At 48.1% G+C, this 20,509-nt stretch overlaps 1 protein-coding gene across 9 annotated transcripts in view; it reads right to left on the bottom strand.

The window, feature by feature from the left end:
* Positions 1 to 2,915: 2,915 nt before the first annotated feature.
* ADAR (adenosine deaminase RNA specific) overlaps positions 2,916 to 20,509 on the bottom strand; it is a 50,019-nt gene continuing 32,425 nt past the window's right edge. For 4 of the 9 annotated variants that reach the window (XM_025287747.3, XM_044944299.2, XM_025287746.3 and 1 more), the window contains 12 exons: positions 20,234 to 20,382; positions 19,518 to 19,662; positions 19,201 to 19,391; positions 11,118 to 11,343; positions 10,692 to 10,863; positions 10,301 to 10,394; positions 9,573 to 9,695; positions 9,155 to 9,288; positions 7,130 to 7,312; positions 6,548 to 6,660; positions 5,853 to 5,980; positions 2,916 to 5,688 (listed from right to left, as the gene is read on the bottom strand). In XM_025287747.3, the coding sequence (XP_025143532.3) occupies positions 5,451 to 5,688; positions 5,853 to 5,980; positions 6,548 to 6,660; positions 7,130 to 7,312; positions 9,155 to 9,288; positions 9,573 to 9,695; positions 10,301 to 10,394; positions 10,692 to 10,863; positions 11,118 to 11,343; positions 19,201 to 19,391; positions 19,518 to 19,662; positions 20,234 to 20,382 (1,896 nt within the window). In that variant the 3' untranslated portion in view covers positions 2,916 to 5,450. The remainder of the gene's footprint in view (positions 5,689 to 5,852; positions 5,981 to 6,547; positions 6,661 to 7,129; positions 7,313 to 9,154; positions 9,289 to 9,572; positions 9,696 to 10,300; positions 10,395 to 10,691; positions 10,864 to 11,117; positions 11,344 to 19,200; positions 19,392 to 19,517; positions 19,663 to 20,233; positions 20,383 to 20,509) is intronic. The other 5 variants (XM_025287745.3, XM_025287749.3, XM_044944300.2 and 2 more) reach the window with 4 other exon arrangements.

The following is a 20,509-nucleotide window of genomic DNA, read 5'->3' as shown; positions in this document are numbered from 1 at the left end:
CTGACCTTGTACCAGCACTGAACTCTGAACTTGTTCATCCTCGTCTGTGACTTGAGGGCGACAGCTGACTGAGGGCTGCAGCAAGGGTGTGAGGGTCAGTGTAGAGAAGAAAGGGCTAGCCAGGAAGGCTCCCTGGGGCCGCCCCATTCCCTCCATCTCTGCGTGCAGGCCCTTGGGGACTGCCAGTGGGGAGGACAGAGGTGGAGGGAAGACGGCTCAGGCAAGGTGTTACCACGTGTCAGTACAGGCTATGACCCTCAGGGTATGGAGAAGCTTCGGAGAACCATTCTCTTCCACTCATGGGCCCTCTGTCCTCTTGGTGTGGTCAGGGACGCCTCTTGGCCCCTTCTGTGGGGGGCAGGGTGGGGAAGGGGGGCATGATGGGCATTTCTGAAGAGAACTGGGTACCCAGCTCAGCACCAGGCCCGGACTGGGGGAGGTTCCCGCATATGAAGAGAGGGAGAGATAGTGGATGGAAACCCAAGCAAGCTGGACTTGGGAGGCGGCAGCGAGCCAACAGTTGAGATTGTCTCCATCAGAGACGGGAAGGCCACAGGCCATCTGAGAACCATTTTTCATCTGAAAAGAAGGCATGAAAAACTCTCTGCTTGTGATGACTGGCACTGCAGCAGGAGGAAGGCAGTCTTCTGGCAGTGAGGAGTCTAATACTGGAACAGCTGGTCCCGAGTTATTGCAGATTTAAAAGCAAATAAGACACGGGCAGCCCCCAGCTGGCATTTCTGTGCTAGAAGGCCGGCTGTGCAGGAAGGGCGGGTCGTTTCCCCCTAAGGAAAGAGGGAGGGTGTGCAGCTTGTCGCCTGTCCTGTGTCTCCCGCCACTCCCCAGTATTACCTGCTGTGCACCAGTGGCCTGCTCCGGGCCAGCTGCTTCAGATGCCCTGTTTTTACTCCTCACGACAATCCTGCAGGGAAGGGGCCCATGTTGACAGAAGAAAAATGAGGCCCAAGTGACCAAGAAATAGCGGGTGAGCAGTGCTGGCCTGAAATCCCACACTGACCCCAGAGTCCATGCTCGTGGCCTCTGAGGCTGGAAGAAGGGCTTCCTTGGGGGGGAGGTGAAGGGCATCAGGGTCTTCTCTGAATCCCCTCCCGACTCAGTTCTAGTTGTCACCTTTTGCTTGTAGGCAGAGTTGGGCTGACGTCACAGCATCCCTCACAAGCCAACTCATGCTAGCCAGTCGCCCACTCAAGACTAGACAGAGAACCAACAGCCACCTTTCAGTATTCATCCCAACAAGTCTCAGAGGTCAGGTCGACAGTCACGTGGTTCCTACGGGACTGTTGGTCTAGGAATCATTAGGACAACTCACCCAGCTGCTGTGTCCCCGTCTTGCCCCACAATGGCCTTGGCCACCCCATCTGCTCCTGGAACATTTGCACTGGTCTAGCCCACTCCAGGCCAGACTTAATAGGAACTCAAGATTCTCATAAAGTTGTTTCCAAAGATGTCTTCTCTCTCTGTAATCCTTGAGAGTGGGGGTGGGGAGATCCTCACGGGCCAGGGTTGGTGAATAAGGGGGAAAGGGAGAATACTGGGGAAATTGGATCCGTGAGAGGTTGAAGACGTTAAAAAATCTAAAGAAAAGGTCAGTGGTAACCAATGACTGTGATGGGTGGCCTGACAAGTCCATTCATCAGATGGAAAAGAGAAGGCTTGGCCTGGAGTAGACAGAGCCCAGAAATAGCTCCTGGGGAGGTCCTTTGTGAAAAGGGGCCCTGGGGGACAGGGCAGAGGTGAGGCCCGGCCTCCTGGAGATAGATATGGCTGTGTGCAAGGCACATCTACTCCTGGAGCACGGGTTTGACCCAGGCCCGGATCCTGGAAGGCGCATTAAATGGTGAGCTGAGATGAATGCCAGGTGAGCAGCAACCAAAATGCTGAAGGAAATCCCTCTTGTGTTCCCAGGGGGCAGCCTTGCCTTCCAGCCTACCTGGAGCTGGGAGCTGGGGGGACAGTCTTACATCCTGCACTCACCTTAGGTATGAAGAAAATGGTTCGTTTTGTAAAAGGCCTGGATACATCTCCCTCCAGGTGGGACCAGACGCCTGAGAACAGGAAGGACAGAGGTGTCGAGTCTCCAGGCCTCACAGCAGGCAGAGACACTGTCCTTCACTGTCTGTAGAATCTGTTCAGCTCGCCCGACTATTTCAACAGATGGTGAGTGACACCCGTGCAGTTCTGGCCCTAGGTTAATGTCCCCCAAAACATGTCACTGGCCCTCCTGGCCTCAGTTGTTCCATCTGTACAGTCGATGAAGAGGGAGGTTTCACTGTGACTCAGGAGGCCTCACTCTCAGGTATTTCCTATCCTCTCGTATGGTATTTTTACAAGGTCAGAGCGGAGACTTGTAGACATCCTGACCCAACGGCAACGTGGAAAATGGTGTTTCCTCTCTGAAATCAAGACAGAGAAATACTCTAGGTGCCATCTATAAAGTAAAAAGCAAAGGCCTGTCTCCCAAGACAGTGGCCAAGTCAGGTCTGTCCAGGCTGCAACCTACACCTCCTGCAGGCAAACAGCTGGGGTGGAAGCCTGTAGAAACCTCTGGAGTTGCGTCTGTGGTCTGTGATGCTGTCTCAAGGGACACTTTCCTACTCTGGGCCTTGAAATCTTGCACAGCGTGTGTCTGGGGACAAGATACTTGATGGAGGGCTCTGCTGGGGAAGGTGGGGGTGTGGAACTGGGGAAGTAGTAAAGGTTGTCTGATGCACCCACTGTACCAGACAAAAGCTCACCTTTGAGATGGCTCCTCTCTGCTGACTGGAGGGGGACCCGCTCCCCAGGTTCTGAGTCAGCCCCAGCTAGTGCTGTTGCTGGAAATCCTAGGACCACAGCTCCCTCCGTTCCCCACTTTCTCGTCCCCCAGGAAACCAAGACTCGAGGCTTTCTAAAAATTCAGATTCTTTTTTTTTTATTTATGAGGAATGTATATTGTTAGTCACTTATACCAAAGGACACATAAAAGCAGAATCATAAAACTGACTGCACCCATCATGGCCCCCAAGTCTACGCTTGGGCTCTTCTCCACTCTGCTCTTGGGAGTCACTACCGAGACCCCAAAAGCCAGCAAAATCCCTTCAACATGAGTAAAGGAAATAGCTTGAAGCAGCGACAAATTTTTTTACAAGTGATTATTCAAAGGATGCACAATAGCCACAGTTCAGACAAATCAACTACAAAGATCATAAAAAAAAAAAAAAAAAAAGCTGGGGAGGAGGTCTTGCTTATCAAAAACAAAGATTGGACAAAAAAGTGAAGCAGACACTTTGGGTAGGCAGGAGTTTTGCCTCTCCTGAGGGGGGTGGGGCGCCGGGGTGGGGCGGCCGTGCAGGGCCCAATACAGGCTTGTTTCCAGAGGATGCACGGGTACAGGGAAGCCTTGCTCTCTTCCTACAGCAGAAACTGAATACTGTAAGTTCGCCAGACAAGATCTTGGGGCAAGCGGGGGCTCTGGCCGGTTGAGAGTGCCCGGGCTCCCAGCTGAGAAGAGGTGGCTGCGACTGAGCTCTATGGAGGTTCTAATGCCCAGAGGGGCTGGACATGCCAAGAAGCGAGTAGGTGCTGCTCTCCAGCCCAAAGAACCAGGGAGCTGAGCTGCCTCCTGAGCCGGGACTGATCTCGTGCCCATGGAAGAGTCACAGGACCGGGTTGGTAGGCCCCTGCCACCTCAGAAGACAGGCACTGCTTCCCTTCTAGTTCCACGGGACACTTTGGTGTTCCGCAGAAACATCCTTAGTGTATTTGAAAGACTTAACGTTTTCTCACTTTGGTCAAAAGTACAGAGGGCACAGTAGCCACGACAGTAAATGTGCGGACCCGGGTGTATCCACTGCTGACAAGGCGGGACAGACAGGGCTTAACTAGCCAGCAGTCGGCAGGGTGTGCGGGAGGACGGAAAATCATCCGAGGGCACTGGTTTGGCCTGTTCACAGATGACAGAGGAACTGTCCAGAGGGAAAGAGGCAGGCTCAGGTCTGGAGAGGGCAGAGCCTCTGTACTTTTCTGGAGCACACCTGGCTGGTTAGGCCCAGAGCCAGATTCCAAGGAGAGACCAAGGCTCTGACCACAGGAGTCCATGCTAGCTTGAGGTGCAGGCCCACAGTCCCACCTCACAGAGTTTTAGGACAACCTGCCCTTTCACTTGGAGTTACTGCTCGAGGGCAACCCTAGAAAGACTCCCTAGCAGGCAGGAGACCTCAGGTCTGTGACCCGCCCGCAGACAACCTTCTGAAGCTACTAGGCAAAACAAAAGCACTTGGTTAATCAACGGAAAATGACATCTGAACTTCACATCTGTGCAATTACAGGTTATCTGTAGCTGCTGAGGATCAACATTTACGGCATTCTTTTAAAAACTCCCCATTTACCATGAATTAGGCACTGTCCCTTGGTGTCACCACCACGAGAAATATGCTGGGGGGAACAGTGGTCTGACCCAACATGATTTTTTTGCCTTATTCCTGCTAAGTCATGATTATCTGAGCAGAGACAATTTACTCTCTAGGATTTACCCTGGGTTTCTTCCTACCAATTGGTAGGGGTCTACAGCGTTACTGCCCCCACCAGCAGGACAAATTCCTAGGAATGCTTTAGGAGGAGCAGCAGCTGGGAGCTTGGCAACATTCCAAGGTATGTCTGCCTACCAGGAAAGTGGTCTGTGTTACCCTTGGAGGGCAGGCCTCCTCTAGTGCTCAGGCAATTCCATTAGCCCCATCTGGCGGGTCCCAGCCCTTCCTGCCACCTGGGGAAGGGACGCACCTCCCTGGCAGCGGCCTCCCCTGCCGCTGGGCCCCTCCCAAGCCGGCTAAAGTGCAAGATCACGGAGCATCATCTGCAGGTTCTCATCACGCTTGGCACTGGTAACAAGCTGCCTGCAGTGTTCAACTCCGGCCCTTAGAAATGTTTCACCAGATTCTTTAGGTTCACTGCTTTACCCTCTTGGAGGAAAAGGAAAAACTAACAATCACGAGGAAGGAATCTCAGAAGGGGAAGACGGGAAGCAGAGGGGCCTCAGAATTCACAAATGAAAAATCCTGTCCCTGGCATGGTTCACACGGTTGACTGGAACCTAATCGAGACCACAAGAGGTCAGTGTAGCAAACACAAAGGGAAAGGAAACAGAAAAAAAATGGAAATAGACCGGAAGAGGAAATGGGCGGAAAGAAGGAACCAACCCCTTCTCTCTGCCCTGCGGTCTCTGTCTCTCTGCTGGGGAAAAGAGAAGGGGGTGGTGAGACCTGGCCTGGGATTCCCAAAGAAAAGCAGAATAACAGGAACCCAAAGTTCTCAGTGTCACCAACCGCAGTTCCATTCTTTAAAAAAAAAAAGAGGAAAATAAAACCCCAACCCCCTTGACCCCTGTGATGAGGAATGCTACGGCCTCTCTCTCGCACCCAGTGTGAAACCCTGACCCGTCAGTCCCGGGGCCACTACACCGGGCAGAGGTAAAAATTCTTCTCCTCCTGGGGCTTGCTTATCCAGTTCCCGTAGCCCATGTCCTTCAGAGATTTTTTGAAGTAGTTCTTGGCTATCTCGTAGTCACGGGCAGCTTTCTTGGCCTCACCATAGGAGAGTCTAAGTAGATCTCTGCGGTATCGGAAGGAGCAGAGCTTCTTAAATAGAAGGAAAATGTTCTTTTTGGACACCCGGGACAATTCGTTCCGTGGCCTGGGGAAACAGAAGGACTCATTATTCACCTGGGATGGAACAAGTGGAGGTACTGGGGGTGGGGAGGCGGCAACTTAAAAAGCTCTGGTGTTTGACAATGTGATGCCCCTTGGCAGTCTGGCTGGCACGCCTGGCTGTGTGGCCGTGCTCCCCCAGCTCCTTACCCATCCACGGTGCCTCTGGTCCCATCCAGGATTTCGAGGTCGTAGCCATCAGCCAAACACCAGTTGACACTTGTCTCCTTGGTCTTCCCAGACTGCCTTTTGGAATCGTATACACTGACTCGGCCAACCTACGAATTCCAGGAGCAAGGGGGAGGAAGATGCAAACTTTCAGAGAAAGCTTCTGAAGCAGGAACTCAAGACTCACAGGAAAGAGGGAAGACGGGGTCATGATCTTTCCCCCTTGTTTATGATTTTGTTTGACTAAGACTCAGATGTACTAACCCCACCTCAATTCAAATGAATTCCAAACTAAAAGAAGGAAAAAAGTAAAAGTGTTAATCGCTCAGTCATATCCAACTCTTTGTGACCCCACGGATTGCAGCCTGCCAGGATCCTCTGTCCATGGAATTCTCCAGGTAAGAATACTGGAGTGGGTTGCATTTCCTCCTCCAGGGGATCTTCCCAACCCAGGGATCAAGCCCAGATCTCCTGCTTTACAGGCAGATTCTTTCCTATCTTAGCCATCGGGAAAGCCCCCAAAGAAGGAAAGCCCTTAGCATTCAAAAGGAGGGAAGGCTAAGTTTGAGGGAAACCAACTAAGGCTCCCCTTGCCCACACTATACATTTCTGCTCTGCTGACAGGATTACTTGAAAAGGAGAAAACGTCAAGGGAAAAATGGATTGGGTTATCGCACCTTGGGGTGGTTGACAATAAAGGGATGTCGGAGTCCATCCTCAAACGCACTTCCATCTCTTGTCACACGACAGCAAATGGCACGGGTCAGGTGCCCCTGGCTGAACAGGTAACCTGGGTACAAAAAGAAATGCACACACCTGATTATCCCGAGAGCCATGAAGCAACAGAGGCATATGAGGAGGGTGAGGGCACAGAGCCTCAGCTCCCTAGGCAGGGAGCACCTGCTGACTGTGGCTGCCCAGGATACACAGGGATCACCAGTTAAGCACAATATGTAAGGTTCCAGGTAAGGCCAAGCGCTGAGACAGCAAGGACACTAAGACGCTGCAGTTTTAAGCTGCTGTGTTTCTCTAACTCACCTTGAAAGACTTGGCTGGCATGTTGTTACTGAGACTGCTGCCTAAACCAATTTTCCCATCACAGCAGACGGGACCCTCAGAATCAATTACTAAACCACCGAACCGAGCACACTTTGAAAAGGGGAGACATCATGTTAACACCTGGTAATGAAGTGTGCGGTTTGCTGGGATCTGGGAACCAGGATGACAGTCCGGTTCCAGCTCCCAAGACAGGTCCTTACCCAGAGTGACGGATTTGAGATACACAGGCTGCAGGAAGTGGGTCAACAGTGCCCCCTGCAGGCCCAACACGTTCCAGCGCAGGATTTTGTCGCTGCAGGACATGGTGCGGAGTCTCTCCCCCAGCCGAATGCCGTCCCATGTGGGCACAATGTCACTGGACTCCACTGGGATCGTGCCTTCCCCTGGATGGGAGACTTGGGTTAGACCTGCAAGGGCCGCTGGGCCAGGCCCCTCCCTGGCGTGGCATTTTCTGCTCCTTAGACTTGGGCCAGAGGCTTCTCACTCATTTGTTCTTTGAATATTTCACAGCAGCTACTTTGTGCTGGGCACTAGGCTTGGTGCTGGGAAGCAACGGTGAGCAAAACCAAATTAGATCCTTGTGTTCCTAGCAGGTTTATGGGAGTGAGGGAGCAGAAAGAGAACAGACACTAGACAAGTAAGCCAATACACACGTAACGATTGTAGATGGTTTGAGGGAGCTATAATGGACAGGTCAGGGCATCTCCTGGGACAGGATTGTCAGGGGACTGAGACACAAAGGAAGAGAAGAAACAGTTGAGAGTGTTTCAGACACAGAGTTCAGCAAAAGCAAAGGCTCTGAGGCAGCAGAGGGTTTAGCTGTTGAGGGACCTGACGAAGAACCAGGATGGCCGAAGTGGCAGGGCTTGGTTTTGTGTAGTGGGAAGCCACGACAGGCTGGTGGGCTTTTCGTTCTTCGTCAACTTTAATGAGATACAGTCCACCCGTTTAGAGTATATAGTAATTTTTAGTGTATTCACAGACTTGTGCAGCCATCGCCACAATCAATGTGAGAACATTTCATCACCCTCCAAGGAAGTCTCCTATCCATTAGCAGACATGCCCCATTTTCCTCCAGCCCCTTCCACCGCTGGCCCAGCCAGCCCCTAATTTACTTTCCTTCTTTATGGATTTTCCTATTCTAGACGTTTCAGTAAATGAAAATGTGGGAGCCATGTAATATGAAATCTTTCGTGACTGGCTTCTTTCCCTTCTTCACACTGTTCCCTCGGTTCCCTCATGTGGTGGCATGTACCATACGATATCCCATTTTATGGATATACTTCATTTTGTTTATCCATTCATCAGTCACTGGGGTTGTCTCTACTTTTGGGCTATTATGAACATTGCTGCTATGAATGTTCTGTATTAGTTTTTTCTCCCTGGGTCTCCATAATGGGAGACTGCAGGGGGAAAAATGAGAGGAAAAAGCAGACTCTTCGGGGCTGCAAAGCGCAGGGCCAGCGCAGCAAATGCAGTACTGATGCGGCAGCCTGGCGCCTCCTCAGCCCCAAGGGTGGCAATGCCGAGAGATGGGGTAGCTGGTCTGTGTTAAGTTTTTGTGTGGATAGATTTTCATTTCTCTTGGGCATGTTCCTAGGCGTGAACTGCCGGGTCATACGGGAGCTCTGTGTTTAGACTTCAGGGTTTTGAGCAGGGAAGCGACATGACCTCTGTTTGAGGGTCACTCTGATGACTGCAGAGGATGGCCTGAGGGAATGGAGTGGACGTGAGGAGACGCTGAGGAGACACGGGAGGACGGCAGAGGAGGGGGAGCTGGCAGACAAGGCGCAGAGCCAGCAGCCAACGAGGCAGGCGGGACCCGGGCGCGGAGTCCTCCTGTCAGCGCCTCAGGCTGGCTCTGCCTCGCTTTCTTTCCGTTTTCTCCAACCTTCCCGGAGGTGATCCCATCCACTTCCATGGCCATAAAGATCAACCGCAGGAGGATAACTCCCAGACTTTTATTTGCAGCCATCTCTCTCCTTTGAGCTCTAGATGGGCACCTCTGCCTCCTATTTGACTGGAGATCCCCGCAGCCGACTAATGCAAAACGGAGTCCCGATCTTCCCATAGATCTTCCCCGACCTACATCTTCCCTCCCCCTGGAGACGAGACCCTGGTATCCCACCCATGATGGCAGAAACCCTGCAGCTGTGCCCTGGCTCTGCGATGGGCCTGGGGCTTTGCAGAGCCTTTCTGTGGGAGATGGAGGACGTGTCACTCACCGTTCTCTACCTTGGTGCGGAGCTTGCCTTGTTTGGGATTCTCGAAGACAGGGTAGTGGCGGGAGTCTGTGCTCTCCACAGCTCGGTCGCTGCAGGACTTGTCAAAGAGGGCACCATCCCCACACGGGGCCGTGCTGCAAGACAGGGCCGACGGTTAACACCCGCCTGTGCGCACGGATCTCTTCAGTTGCCTGGGGCTCGAGAACAGCTCCATGTGGCAGAAACAAGGGTTTTTTTTTTTTTTTTCTGAAGCCTATCACAGGCTACTGGAGTGGGTAGAAGTGTGAGTCCTTCCACACTGGGGTGTGGACCTCAAGCAAGAGTCAAGCATGGCCCACTGAACAAGCTCTGAATTATGGGCGTGGAGACCATTCCGACACCCAGCCCCGGCTCTGGTGACAAGAGAGACTGTACAGACCTGATATAGAGATGGAATGACACGCTCTTTTTTATCTGAAGCTTTTCTCCTCCTTTAGCAGGTTCAAATATACTATCCTTCGCCGTCTGGGAGTTGTATTTCATTAACTCACTGTAGAGAAACCTATAAGAAGAAAGTCTGGTTAAGAAGACTGCTTTGACTCTGGGAACAGTGGTTGCTTCTACAATCTGATCCCAAGTAAGGAAAAGCCTTAACGGTGCAGACCTTTCACAGTTTCTCAGGTTGAAAGAGGTGGTGGAATCTCTCCATGGGAGACCTCAGCATTTCTTACAGTTAAGTTAGCCTTTCAGGTCAGTTACAATTCTGCCAAGAGCTTCTTGCTTTGGCAGCGACAGGGATTTTAGGGCAGAACAAATTGATTCAGGAACTACAGGAGGCTGTGGCTTCTTTCCCTTCACAAATTAAAGATGAGCTGGAGAGGAAAGCTGGCAGGACAGTGGGTTTGTTTGTAGGTCCTCAAATGGAGACGGAAGGCCTCCTCACCCCCACAGCACTGAAGATCAAGAGGTCATCATGTGTTTTTTAAAAGGGGCTTGAAGTGGAGTTAGCGGGAAAAGACAGCGATCTTCAACAGCAGGCCAAGGAGAGGGATGCAGCCACGTCACAGAGGGACTGATTCAGTAAGAAGCTCAAAGGCTGACCCTGCAGGGTTGAGGACCTGCCTGTGGGGTGGTGCCAGAGCCCCGACACCCTTCGATCTTGCTCACCTGATGAAGCCTCTCCGGGAGATGATCTCTGCATGACAGTCATTGACAGTTTCTCCCTTTAGGCTCAGAGAATCTCCTTTCACACAGCGATTCCCTGGAAAGGCATTTAAAGCAAATGTGAAATGGCTAAAGGAAAACAATGATGAATAGGATACAGGATGTTGGTTCTTAAAGCCTGAAGGTACAAATAGCCTCAGTTTATCAATCCTGACTCCTGTATTCTTTTTCCTAAGATATGAGAGTTCATTCCTTGCCCTGAATAAACTGGAGCTAAAATATAACATAAGATGAGTCTTCTGCCTTAAATTCACCCACAGAGGAGAATAAGGAGGTGCGTGCAGTCACCACAGGGAATGGAGAGCTGGGGGGACACGTTTCCGAGCCCACTTACCTGTCCCCAGGCTGACCACAACACCTAGGTCGTCAGAGTCTTTCTTCATGATGATGGCAGCCAGGATCTTGCGGCCGAGTAAGGAGGGCTGGAAACTGTTGGTAAGGGCGTTGAAGCACCGGTGGCTCAGCATGGCTATCTGGTCGTGGAAGGTGCTGCCTGTGAGAGGGAGCTGTGGGGACAGGAGGCGTGTCAGGGCCAGAGCCTCGCCTGCATCCACCATGTTTCAGACTGCGCGGGGGAGGTCGAGGACTACTCGACTTGTGGGTCATCTTTTCCCCTCTTGCACTAGCATCCCAGCTCTATGGAGGCTAATATTAAAGCCGAGGGATAGTTCACATGACAGCAAGTTGCGAGCTGACTCCACCCAGACAGGAGTTAGCAGGACCCCCAAAAAAAGATAGCACCAAAAGTAGACGGCTTAACTGTCTTTCGCTTTGCTTCTGGGGACCTTGAGAGGAGGAGCATAGTTCTTCTGAGACTGGCCCCTGTCACTGGGGTTACCTCTGTGAAACCCATGCGCTCTGCCTTCTCGTCCTCCCCAATCAAAACGCGGAGGGCCGCATCTGCAGCTTCCTGCTTGCCTTGCTTCTTGCTGTGCGCGCAGACGGCTGGGAACCAGCGACCCCCAACTTTCGCTTGGTAAACGAACCTTAGGGATGAGAAGCAGGGAATAAAGACAAGTACCAGACCCCAACAGCTGCTCCAGCAAAGGGCTGGTTGTGCTCAAGGGGAGGCCAGACTGGCCAACATGTAGCCTCATCACTCCCGACAGCTCTGTTCCTAAGGCACCACTCCCCAGACTTTGAATATTCCTGAATCATAGTGTGGTTTCTGCTACATCCAGGTACCACCTGAGTATTACTTACTTAATATTTTTCTCTAAATTGACTCTTTTACAATGTAAATACATTTTAAAAGGACACTTGTATCACTACTGTAAATGAAAAATCAGGATCACTTGCCGTACACGGAAGGTGGCTATAAATAAACTAAACAGGATAAAATCAAGTTATTAAATTCTGACGAGACACTGTGGCTGGTAAAGGCTCTAAGCCTGTCTTTATCATAAAGGAAATTTAGTAAGTATTAGAGAGGCTTTAAAGAAATACTAGCACCACATGTGGACTTCCTTTTTAACTTAAGCAGAAATGAGATGGGAATAACTTTCTTCCTGCTTGAATCACTGTTTCTAATGCTCTGATTTTTTAATTACCTGATTCCATTTCCTCATTCATTTCCTGATTAGCTCAAGAGGACTTAACCTGGAGAGATCTGAGAGCAAGGTTGGCCTTAGCTCCGGGAACCACACCTTTATTAGGAGTTACTTTTAGATCCCTGGGGGATTCCCTGCTGGCTCAGACAGTAAACAGTCTGCCCACAATGCGGGAAATCCGAGTTCAATCCTTGGGTCTGGAAGATCCCCTGGAGAACGAGATGGCAACCCACTTCGGGATTCTTCCCTGGAGAATCCCATGGATAGAGGAACCTGGCGGGCTACAATCCATGGGATCGCAAAGAGTTGGACACAACTGAGCGACTACACTTTCACTTTAGATTCCTGGAGGCCTTGCGATAACTAAGGGGGAGGAGACAGGGAGGCAGGCAGTCTGCTAGGCAGCGAGGGGAGTGGCCTGTGGTTCCCCTCCCTTCCTGGTTAGGCATCTCCACAAACACAGAGGGAAGGAAGTGATGGACCAAAACAGCTTGGGTAGCTACCAGACAAGGTTTCAAGAATCCCAGCTTTTAACCAGATCCTAACCTGCTTTAGGGAAACCCAGGTTTCTGGATAATCTAACTGCATATAACAAAGGTTTCAGTATCAGGATTTATCAGTCAGCTCAAGGCACTGAAAGGAATGCATCTTTCTGGTCAACCACACTGAGCTTCTCACTATTGCTTGCTTGTCATAAGCATCTGAATGCCTTTGCTCCTTTCTTTGATGATGCCAACTGGTTTGTGCAAGCCAGTGGGCTAAAGCTTATGAAGGAAAAGCACAGAGGCATGAAGAGATGTTGAAGAGAGGGGATGGGGCCGAACTATGTAGAATCTTGACCTGAGGGATCCAGGAGAATTTCATAAGTGTTCTGTGTGTTTGAAAAGAAGATGAACTCTTAGGCACAAAGATACACATACATACATATACACATACCTATATATGTACACATAAAAACAAGACTGAAGGCAAAAGGAGAAGGGGGCGGCAGAAGGTGAGATGGACATGAAAGTGAGCAAACTCCGGGAGACGGTGGAGGACAGAGAAGCCTGGCATGCTGCAGTCCATGGGGCTGCAGAGTCAGACACAACTGAGTGACTGAACAACAATATACAGAACAAAGTTTCTTAGCTGCGCAATTAGGATCCACTAGAGCCGCACTGTCCAATATGATAGCCACTGGCCACATGAGGCTGCTAACTTTAATGAAAGTTCAATACAACTGATAATTTGGTTCCTCAGTACACAGCCCCATTTCAAGTGCTCAGCAACCACGTATGACTAGCGGTTAGCCTTTTAGTGGAATGCCGGGGACAAAAGCCTAACTGGAATGAGTCAGTGAAGTGAAACCAATGAAGACATCCAGTATAACAATTATATTGAGAGGTCTGGATGTGAGGGGAGCAGAGAGATGAGGTGGTATTTGGAGGGAGATGTGGGGTCAAGGGAAGGGTTTTAGCAGATGGGCACAGGAATTTATGTAGGCCGATGGGAATGATCCAACAGAGCTCTGGAGCGACTGATAACCAGAGTGTGAGAGAATGGAAGGACAGGCCAAGGGGGAGGGGATCCAGGGCACGGGATAGAAGGAGGATGCTTCCTGCACACCAGTACAGATGTCCTGTGCAGATGCACGTAGGAAGGTAGATTCGGTGATGGGAAAGTAAGGATTGTTACTGCTAATATCTACTACTGTGGGCAAAGAATCCCTTAGAAGAAATGGAGTAGCCCTCATAGTCAACAAGAGAGTCCAAAATGCACTACTTGGGTGCAATCTCAAAAACGACAGAATGATTTCTGTTCATTTCCAAGGCAAACCATATCACAATAATCCAAGTCTATGTCCCAATGCTAATGCCAAAGAAGCTGAAGTTGAATGGTTCTATGAAGACCTACAAGATCTTCTAGAACTAACACCAAAAACAGATGTCCTTTTCATCATAGAGGACTGGAATGCAGAAGTAGGAAGTCAAGAGATACCTGGAGTAACAGGCAAGTTTGGCCTCGGAGTACAAAATGAAGCAGGGCAAAGGCTAACGGAGTTTTGCCTTTGAATGCACCAGTCACAGCAAATGCCCTCTTCCAACAACACAAGAGACGTCTCTACACATGGACATCACCAGATGGTCAATACTGAAATCATCTTGATTATATTCTTTGCAGCTGAAGATGGAGAAGCTCTATATGGTCAGCAAAAACAAGACCAGGAGCTGACTGTGGCTCAGAGCACAAACTCCTTATTGCCAAATTCAGACTTAAATTGAAAAAATTAGGGAAAACCACTAGGCCATTCAGGTACGACCTAAATCAAATCCCTTACGATTATACAATGGGAGTGACAAATAGATTCAAGGGATTAGATCTGATAGAGTGCCTGAAGAACTATGAACAGAGCTTTGTAGCAATGTACAGGAGACAGTGATCAAAACCACCCCCAAGTAAAAAGAAATGCAAAAAGGCAAAATGGTTGTCTGAGGAGGCCTTACAAATAGCTGAAGAAAGAAGAGAAGCAAAAGGCAAAGGAGGAAAGGAAAGATATACCCATTTGAATGCAGAGTTCCAAAGAAGAGCAAGCAGAGATAAGAAAGCCTTCCCAAGTGAACAATGCAAAGATATAGAGGAAAACAATAGAATGGGAAAGACTAGAGATCTCTTCAAGAAAATTAGAGATACCAAGGGAACATTTCATGCAAAGATGGGCACAATAAAAGATAGAAATGGTATGGACCTAACGGAAGCAGAAGATATTAAGAAGAGGCAGCAAGAATACACAGAAGAACTATACAAAAAAGATCTTAATGACCCAGATAACCACAATGGTATGATCACTCACCTACAGTCAGCCATTCTTGGAGTGCAAAGTCAAGTGGGCCTTAGGAAGCATCACTATGAACAAAGCTAGTGGAGGTAATGGAATATCAGCTGAGCTATTTCAAATCCTAAAAGTGCTGCACTCAATATGCCAGCAAACTCAGCAGTGGCCATAGGACTGGAAAAGGTCAGTTTTCATTCCAATCCCCAAGAAGGGCAATGCCAAAGAATGTTCAAACTACTACACAATTGCACTCATTTCACATGCTAGCAAAGTAATGCACAAATCCTCCAAGCTAGGCTTCAACAGTATGTGAACTGAGAAACTGCAGATGTTCAAGCTGGATTCAGAAAAGGCAGAAGAACCAGAGATCAAATTGCCAACATCCGCTGGATCAAAGAAAAAGCAAGAGAAGTCCAGAAAAACATCTACTTCTGCTTCACTAACTACGCTAAAGCCTTTGACTGTGTGGATCACAACAATTTGTGGAAAATTCTTAAAGAGATGGGACTACTAGACCACCATACTAATCTACCTGCATACAGGTTTTACAGGTCAAGAAACAACAATTAGACCCAGACATGGAACAAAAGACTGGTTCAAAACTGTAATAGGAGTTAGTATGTCAAGGCTGTATATTGTCACTCTGCTTTAACTTATATGCAGAGTATATCACACAAAATTCCAGGCTGAATGAAACACAAGCTTGAATCAAGATTGCTGGGAGATAACCTGAGATATGCAGATTACAGCACCCTTATGGCAGAAAGAGAAGAGGAACTAAAGAGCTTCTTGATGACGGTGAAAGAGGAGAGTGAAAAATCTGGCTTAAAACTCAACATTCAAAAAACTAAGATCATGGCATCCAGTCCCATCACTTCATGGCAAATAGATGGGAAACAGTGACAGACTTTATATTCTTGGGCTCTAAAATCACTGCAGACAATGACTGCAGCCATGAAAATTAAAAGACACTTGCTCCTTGGAAGAAAAGCTATGTCCAACCTGGACAGCATATTAAAAAGCAGAGACATTACTTTGCCGACAAAGGTCCATCTAGTCAAAGCTATGGTTTTTTCAGTACTCATATATGGATGTGGCAGCCGGACCATAAACAAGGTTGACTGCCAAATAATTGATGCTTTTGAACTATGGTGTTGGAGAAGAGTCTTGAGAGTCCCTTGGACTGTAAGGAGATCAAACCAGTCAATCCTAAAGGAAATCAATCCTGAATATTCATTCGAAGGACTGATGCTGAAGCCGAAGCTAAAATACTTTGGCCACCTGATGCGAAGAGCTGACTCATTGGAAAAGACCCTGATGCTGAAAAAGACTGAAAACAGGAGGAGAAGGGGACGACAGAGGATGAGATGGTTGGATGGCATCACCGACTCAATGGACATGAGCTTGAGCAAGCTCTGGGAGATGGTCAAGGACAGGGAAGCCTGGTGTGCTGCAGTCCATGGGGTTGCAAAAAGTCAGACATGACCGAGTAACTGAACAACAACAACAACAATTTCTCCATTAAGCCAGATCATCAGTTTAGAGCGAGAAAGGGGTTTTGTTGGAAATTTGAAGACAAAGGTCTGAAATGGTTTTCTTAGAGTATGAAAGAAAAGGCAGTATAAAAATATAGTAGGAAAAATGCCATGGAGAGGGCAAAAGTCGGGGTTGGGGGCGGGGGGGCAAGTGAATCTCCCTTACTTAAAACCCTTCACCGGCTCTCTACTGCTTGTGAGGCAGGAGGATGATATGGCTCACAAGGTCCCTTCAGTCTCATCTGGCATCAGGCCGCCCCTGTGCTCTCTGCTCCACTCACACTGGCCTTCCGGCAGCCCTTACTAGCTCTGCAGACCTAGGGGTACTAAGGTCTCAGCTTACACACCACTTGTCAGGGAAGCCCTCTCCTCTCTCTGTACTGAGTCAAGTCATGCCATGTAGGTTCTCATCACATCATGCAATGTGAGCTCTTTATAATCTATCAAATACAAGATCTTACATTTCTTTATATGATTATTTTTATCTGACTCCCGTTCTAACAGATACAATGTCCTGTATAGATATCTGTTGAATGAATAAATAAACGTAGAGAGACCAGGAGACTATTTCCTGGTTTAGGTGAGAGAAGACAATGGCTTAAAAAAAGAAGACAGTGGCTTGGCTGAGAGAGTGTTGACACTGGAGGCAGAAAGAGGAGGAAGGGATATGGGGTAGAAATTGTAGGTACAATAAACAGAGCTTCCCTGGTGGCTCAGAAATGAAAGAATCTGCCTGCAATGTGGGAGACCCAGGTTTGATCACTGGGTCGGGAAAATCCCCCGGAGAAGGGAATGGCTACCCACTTCAGTATTCTTGCCTGGAGAATTCTATGTACAGAGGAGCATGGCAGGCTACAGTCCATGGCTGCAAAGAGTCGGACACAACTGAGCAACTAACACCTCCTTTTTTTCTTCTCTTCAAGGATAGTTTGGCTGAAGGAGGTGAATTGGATAGGGGAGATGGTCCCCAGGTTTTTGGCATTTTATCTAACGTGGAACCCACATATTCCCTAGTAGGAATGTGCCTAAGTCACTTATCTTTTTAGCTAAAGTTGCAAATAGGATATTTTCTATGCGTTTTCTAACTCCTTATTACTGTATACAAGAAAAGTTCTTGACTCTAACACATCATTTTGCAGTCCCCTGCTCTCCTAAATTCTGCTTCGTCTCTGTGTTTCTTCAGTTTTCTCACGAATATTCCAGGCATACTATCCAATCATCTACAAACAGTGGTAACTTTACCTCCCCTTTCCTCTCTTTACACTTGCTTCTTTCTCCAAACTGCTTGCATTAGGTAGGAATTCCGGAATGACATTAAACAGTGATGCCGCTGGCAGCCGCACCTCCCTGACTTTAATGGGGACAGTTCTGGGTTTAACATTAAGCTGCTGGCTTTTGACTTCAGACATGTTCTTTACCATGCAAAGGATGCATTCAATAATTCTGCTTTCTTAACAACTTGCTTTCTTAATCTGAATGGATGCTAAATTGTACTATATGTCTCTTCGGAATCTCAGGAGATGACCATGTGGTGTTTCTCCTTTGACCTATTAATGTGGTAAATAGTAATAATAAATATCCTGGTGTGGACTAGGCTTTGCACTGTATGGAGATACCATTTTTCACCTTTTAGAATGCTTATGAGGTAGAGGAAGAAACATTCTTTATATATCGTTGGTGGAAGCATAGACTGGTATAATTTCATTGGAGGAGAATTTGGCAAAATTTACCAAAACTTAAAATGCACATATGTTATTCATTGTAGCCTTGTTATAATTCCAAGTTTGGAAACAATCCAAGTATTCATTAACTGAGGCTGGTTAAATAAATCATGATAAATCCGTATACTGAAACACTACACTTTGCAGCTATATACAAAGAACACAAAGCGATATGAAAAATTTTCTAAGATAATAATTTTGTATGTTAAAAAGCAAGCTAGAAATTAATGCAAATATGTATTTCTGTGTAATGAAAGGGAATATGGCTGCCTGTATTTATATGGACACTCTGGAAGAATATATAATAGTGCAAAGTTATTACATGTTGGGGTATGTATGTGTATGTATAGGTAAGAACTGGGTGAAAGTGAGAAGTTTTTTATATTTTTATTTTTGAATAATATTTTTTATTTTGCATAATCTATTACCTATTTAAAAAACTTAACAATGTATAAGACTGATTGCCCAGAACTTCCACTCCTGAACATTTATACCAGAGACAAGTTTCTACATGTAGACAAAGACATGCAGAGCAGGATGTTCACTGCAAGAGTGCTTTTAAGAGTAAGACCAAAACCAATCTGAATATCACTGGAAGTTGCTTAGATAAATTACGCAAGGTGGGGCTTCAAACAGTAATAACATTCTCCTTCTTAAACTATGAGGTAGGTAGCTGAGTGTGTTTTAAGAGGGCCTTTCATATCTTTTGTTCAGTAAAACAATTTAAAAACTGTAAATCTATTCAATGGAGCATTTATGTGGTGGGTCTATACACATTATTTGTAATGACCTCTGAGGCACACGGTTAAGTAGAACAGAAGATGATATATACTTATTTTAAAAAACAGAGAAAGAAAAACAGGCTAATATGTGCATGGACTCAAGAAACTGGTAATAGTATATGAGTCCGGGGAAGGAAATGAAGTCTAAACCAGAAATGAGACCTTTTCATTGCACATCTTTTCAATCAACTTGAATGATTTTCTATGGGTGTATATATCCCTTTAAAAATTAAAACTTGTTTAAAAAATTTTAAAAGGTTCACACTCACTGGAAGAGTGGGTATCTTCTCAAGATGGCTGATCTAGTGTCTTCTCAGAGGCCCTGGGGACAGGGCTCTCTCAACATGCCCCGCCTGTCATTCACAGCTAATACACATTCTTCCTTTTCCTGGATGTCCCACCCCGTGACACAAGGCTGTAGCCAGGACTGGAACACTCACTTGGGCTCGTGAGGAGGTCCGGACTGGTCAACCAGCTTGAACTCAGCAGCAAAGCCGTGGGAGCGGGCGTACTCCAACAGGCCGCCCACTGGGTTGGTGTTCAGGTATCGCACGAGCTCACTGATCCTCCTGACCTTGTTGGGCATCACTGATTCCAAGTTATCGAATGCTTCCGTGTTCGTACTTCCGGGCTGAAGGAGAATCAGCCAAAGAGGAGCTGTAAACACTCAGCGGAAACTCTGAGGGGCTTATGGGCCATCCTACGCCCCTCAGCTGCTAAAAACGGCCTGTATCTTGTGAGTAGAAAATGGCCCCACCTGGTCTTCAGAAGACGTCGAGCTGGTCGCCTCCCCTTGCAGGGCCTTCATGGCTTCCTCTGCAGCCATCTGCTTTGCTGCCTTCTTGCTTGGGGCGCTGGCAGTGGGGAAAGTATGGGTTCCCATCGCAACACAGTACTGGAACCTGACAGGAGATGAAAGGAGAGGATTAAACTGGTTTTGATAGAAGAGCCTTTACCTAGCCTTTGTCAGGTTGTCATCCTTTACGACTTGCACACATCGCCTCTGTGCCTTGGCTCACGCAGACACTTCTGCCTTGAAGAGCCGGTGCCTTTCACCCTTCTACTGCCCCCAGTCTCTTGCAACCCAACTGACCCCTAGTCAACATTTTTAAGCATCAACCTAATTTCATCTCCTCCAGGAACCCTTCTCTCGAACATGTAAGTCTGCAGAGCCTCAGAGCAGAGAGCGTCTCAGGTAGACCTAGGTCTCGCACCTCTCAGTCCCACCACCAGTAACCTTCAAGCCACGTGTCTCCCTCCTGCTCAGTCCCTGATTTGCCCTGTGAACTCCTAACCCCAGATTCTCTGCTCCACAAGCAGCAACCATACTCTCAAGGCCCCGCATTTTCCATACTGAAAACAGGAGTGACTGCTCAGTGAAATAATCTGCCATCTCGAGGAGGCAAGGAAGAAAATGTATCTCTCTCTTTTTTGAGAAAACCTCAGCAGAGATACATGATACAAGAGATGTACTTGGGGTCATGGGCAGGGCCTTCTCTGGATAGGAGACGGAATTCACAGGAGCTCCCCAACTTGTGCACACACTCAAGCAATGTAGTGACGGGGTTCTTCCCAGAAAGGAAGGATGTTGCTGAAGGGGTGATAGTCTGGGACTCTGCAGTCTGTGGAGAAAATGAGACAAAAACAAAAACAAAACAAGAACAAAAACAGACTGAGAAAACATTGGCTGTTCTGTCACAGCAGAGGGAATGGGGATGGGAGAACTTCTTTCGGTCAACTGCATGTTTG

The sequence above is a fragment of the Bubalus bubalis genome, chromosome 6, assembly GCF_019923935.1.
Source record: "Bubalus bubalis isolate 160015118507 breed Murrah chromosome 6, NDDB_SH_1, whole genome shotgun sequence".
NCBI classification, from domain to species: Eukaryota; Metazoa; Chordata; class Mammalia; order Artiodactyla; family Bovidae; genus Bubalus; species Bubalus bubalis.
The sequence above is the reverse complement of the archived record's forward strand: the minus strand, read 5'-3'. Positions and strand labels throughout refer to the sequence as shown.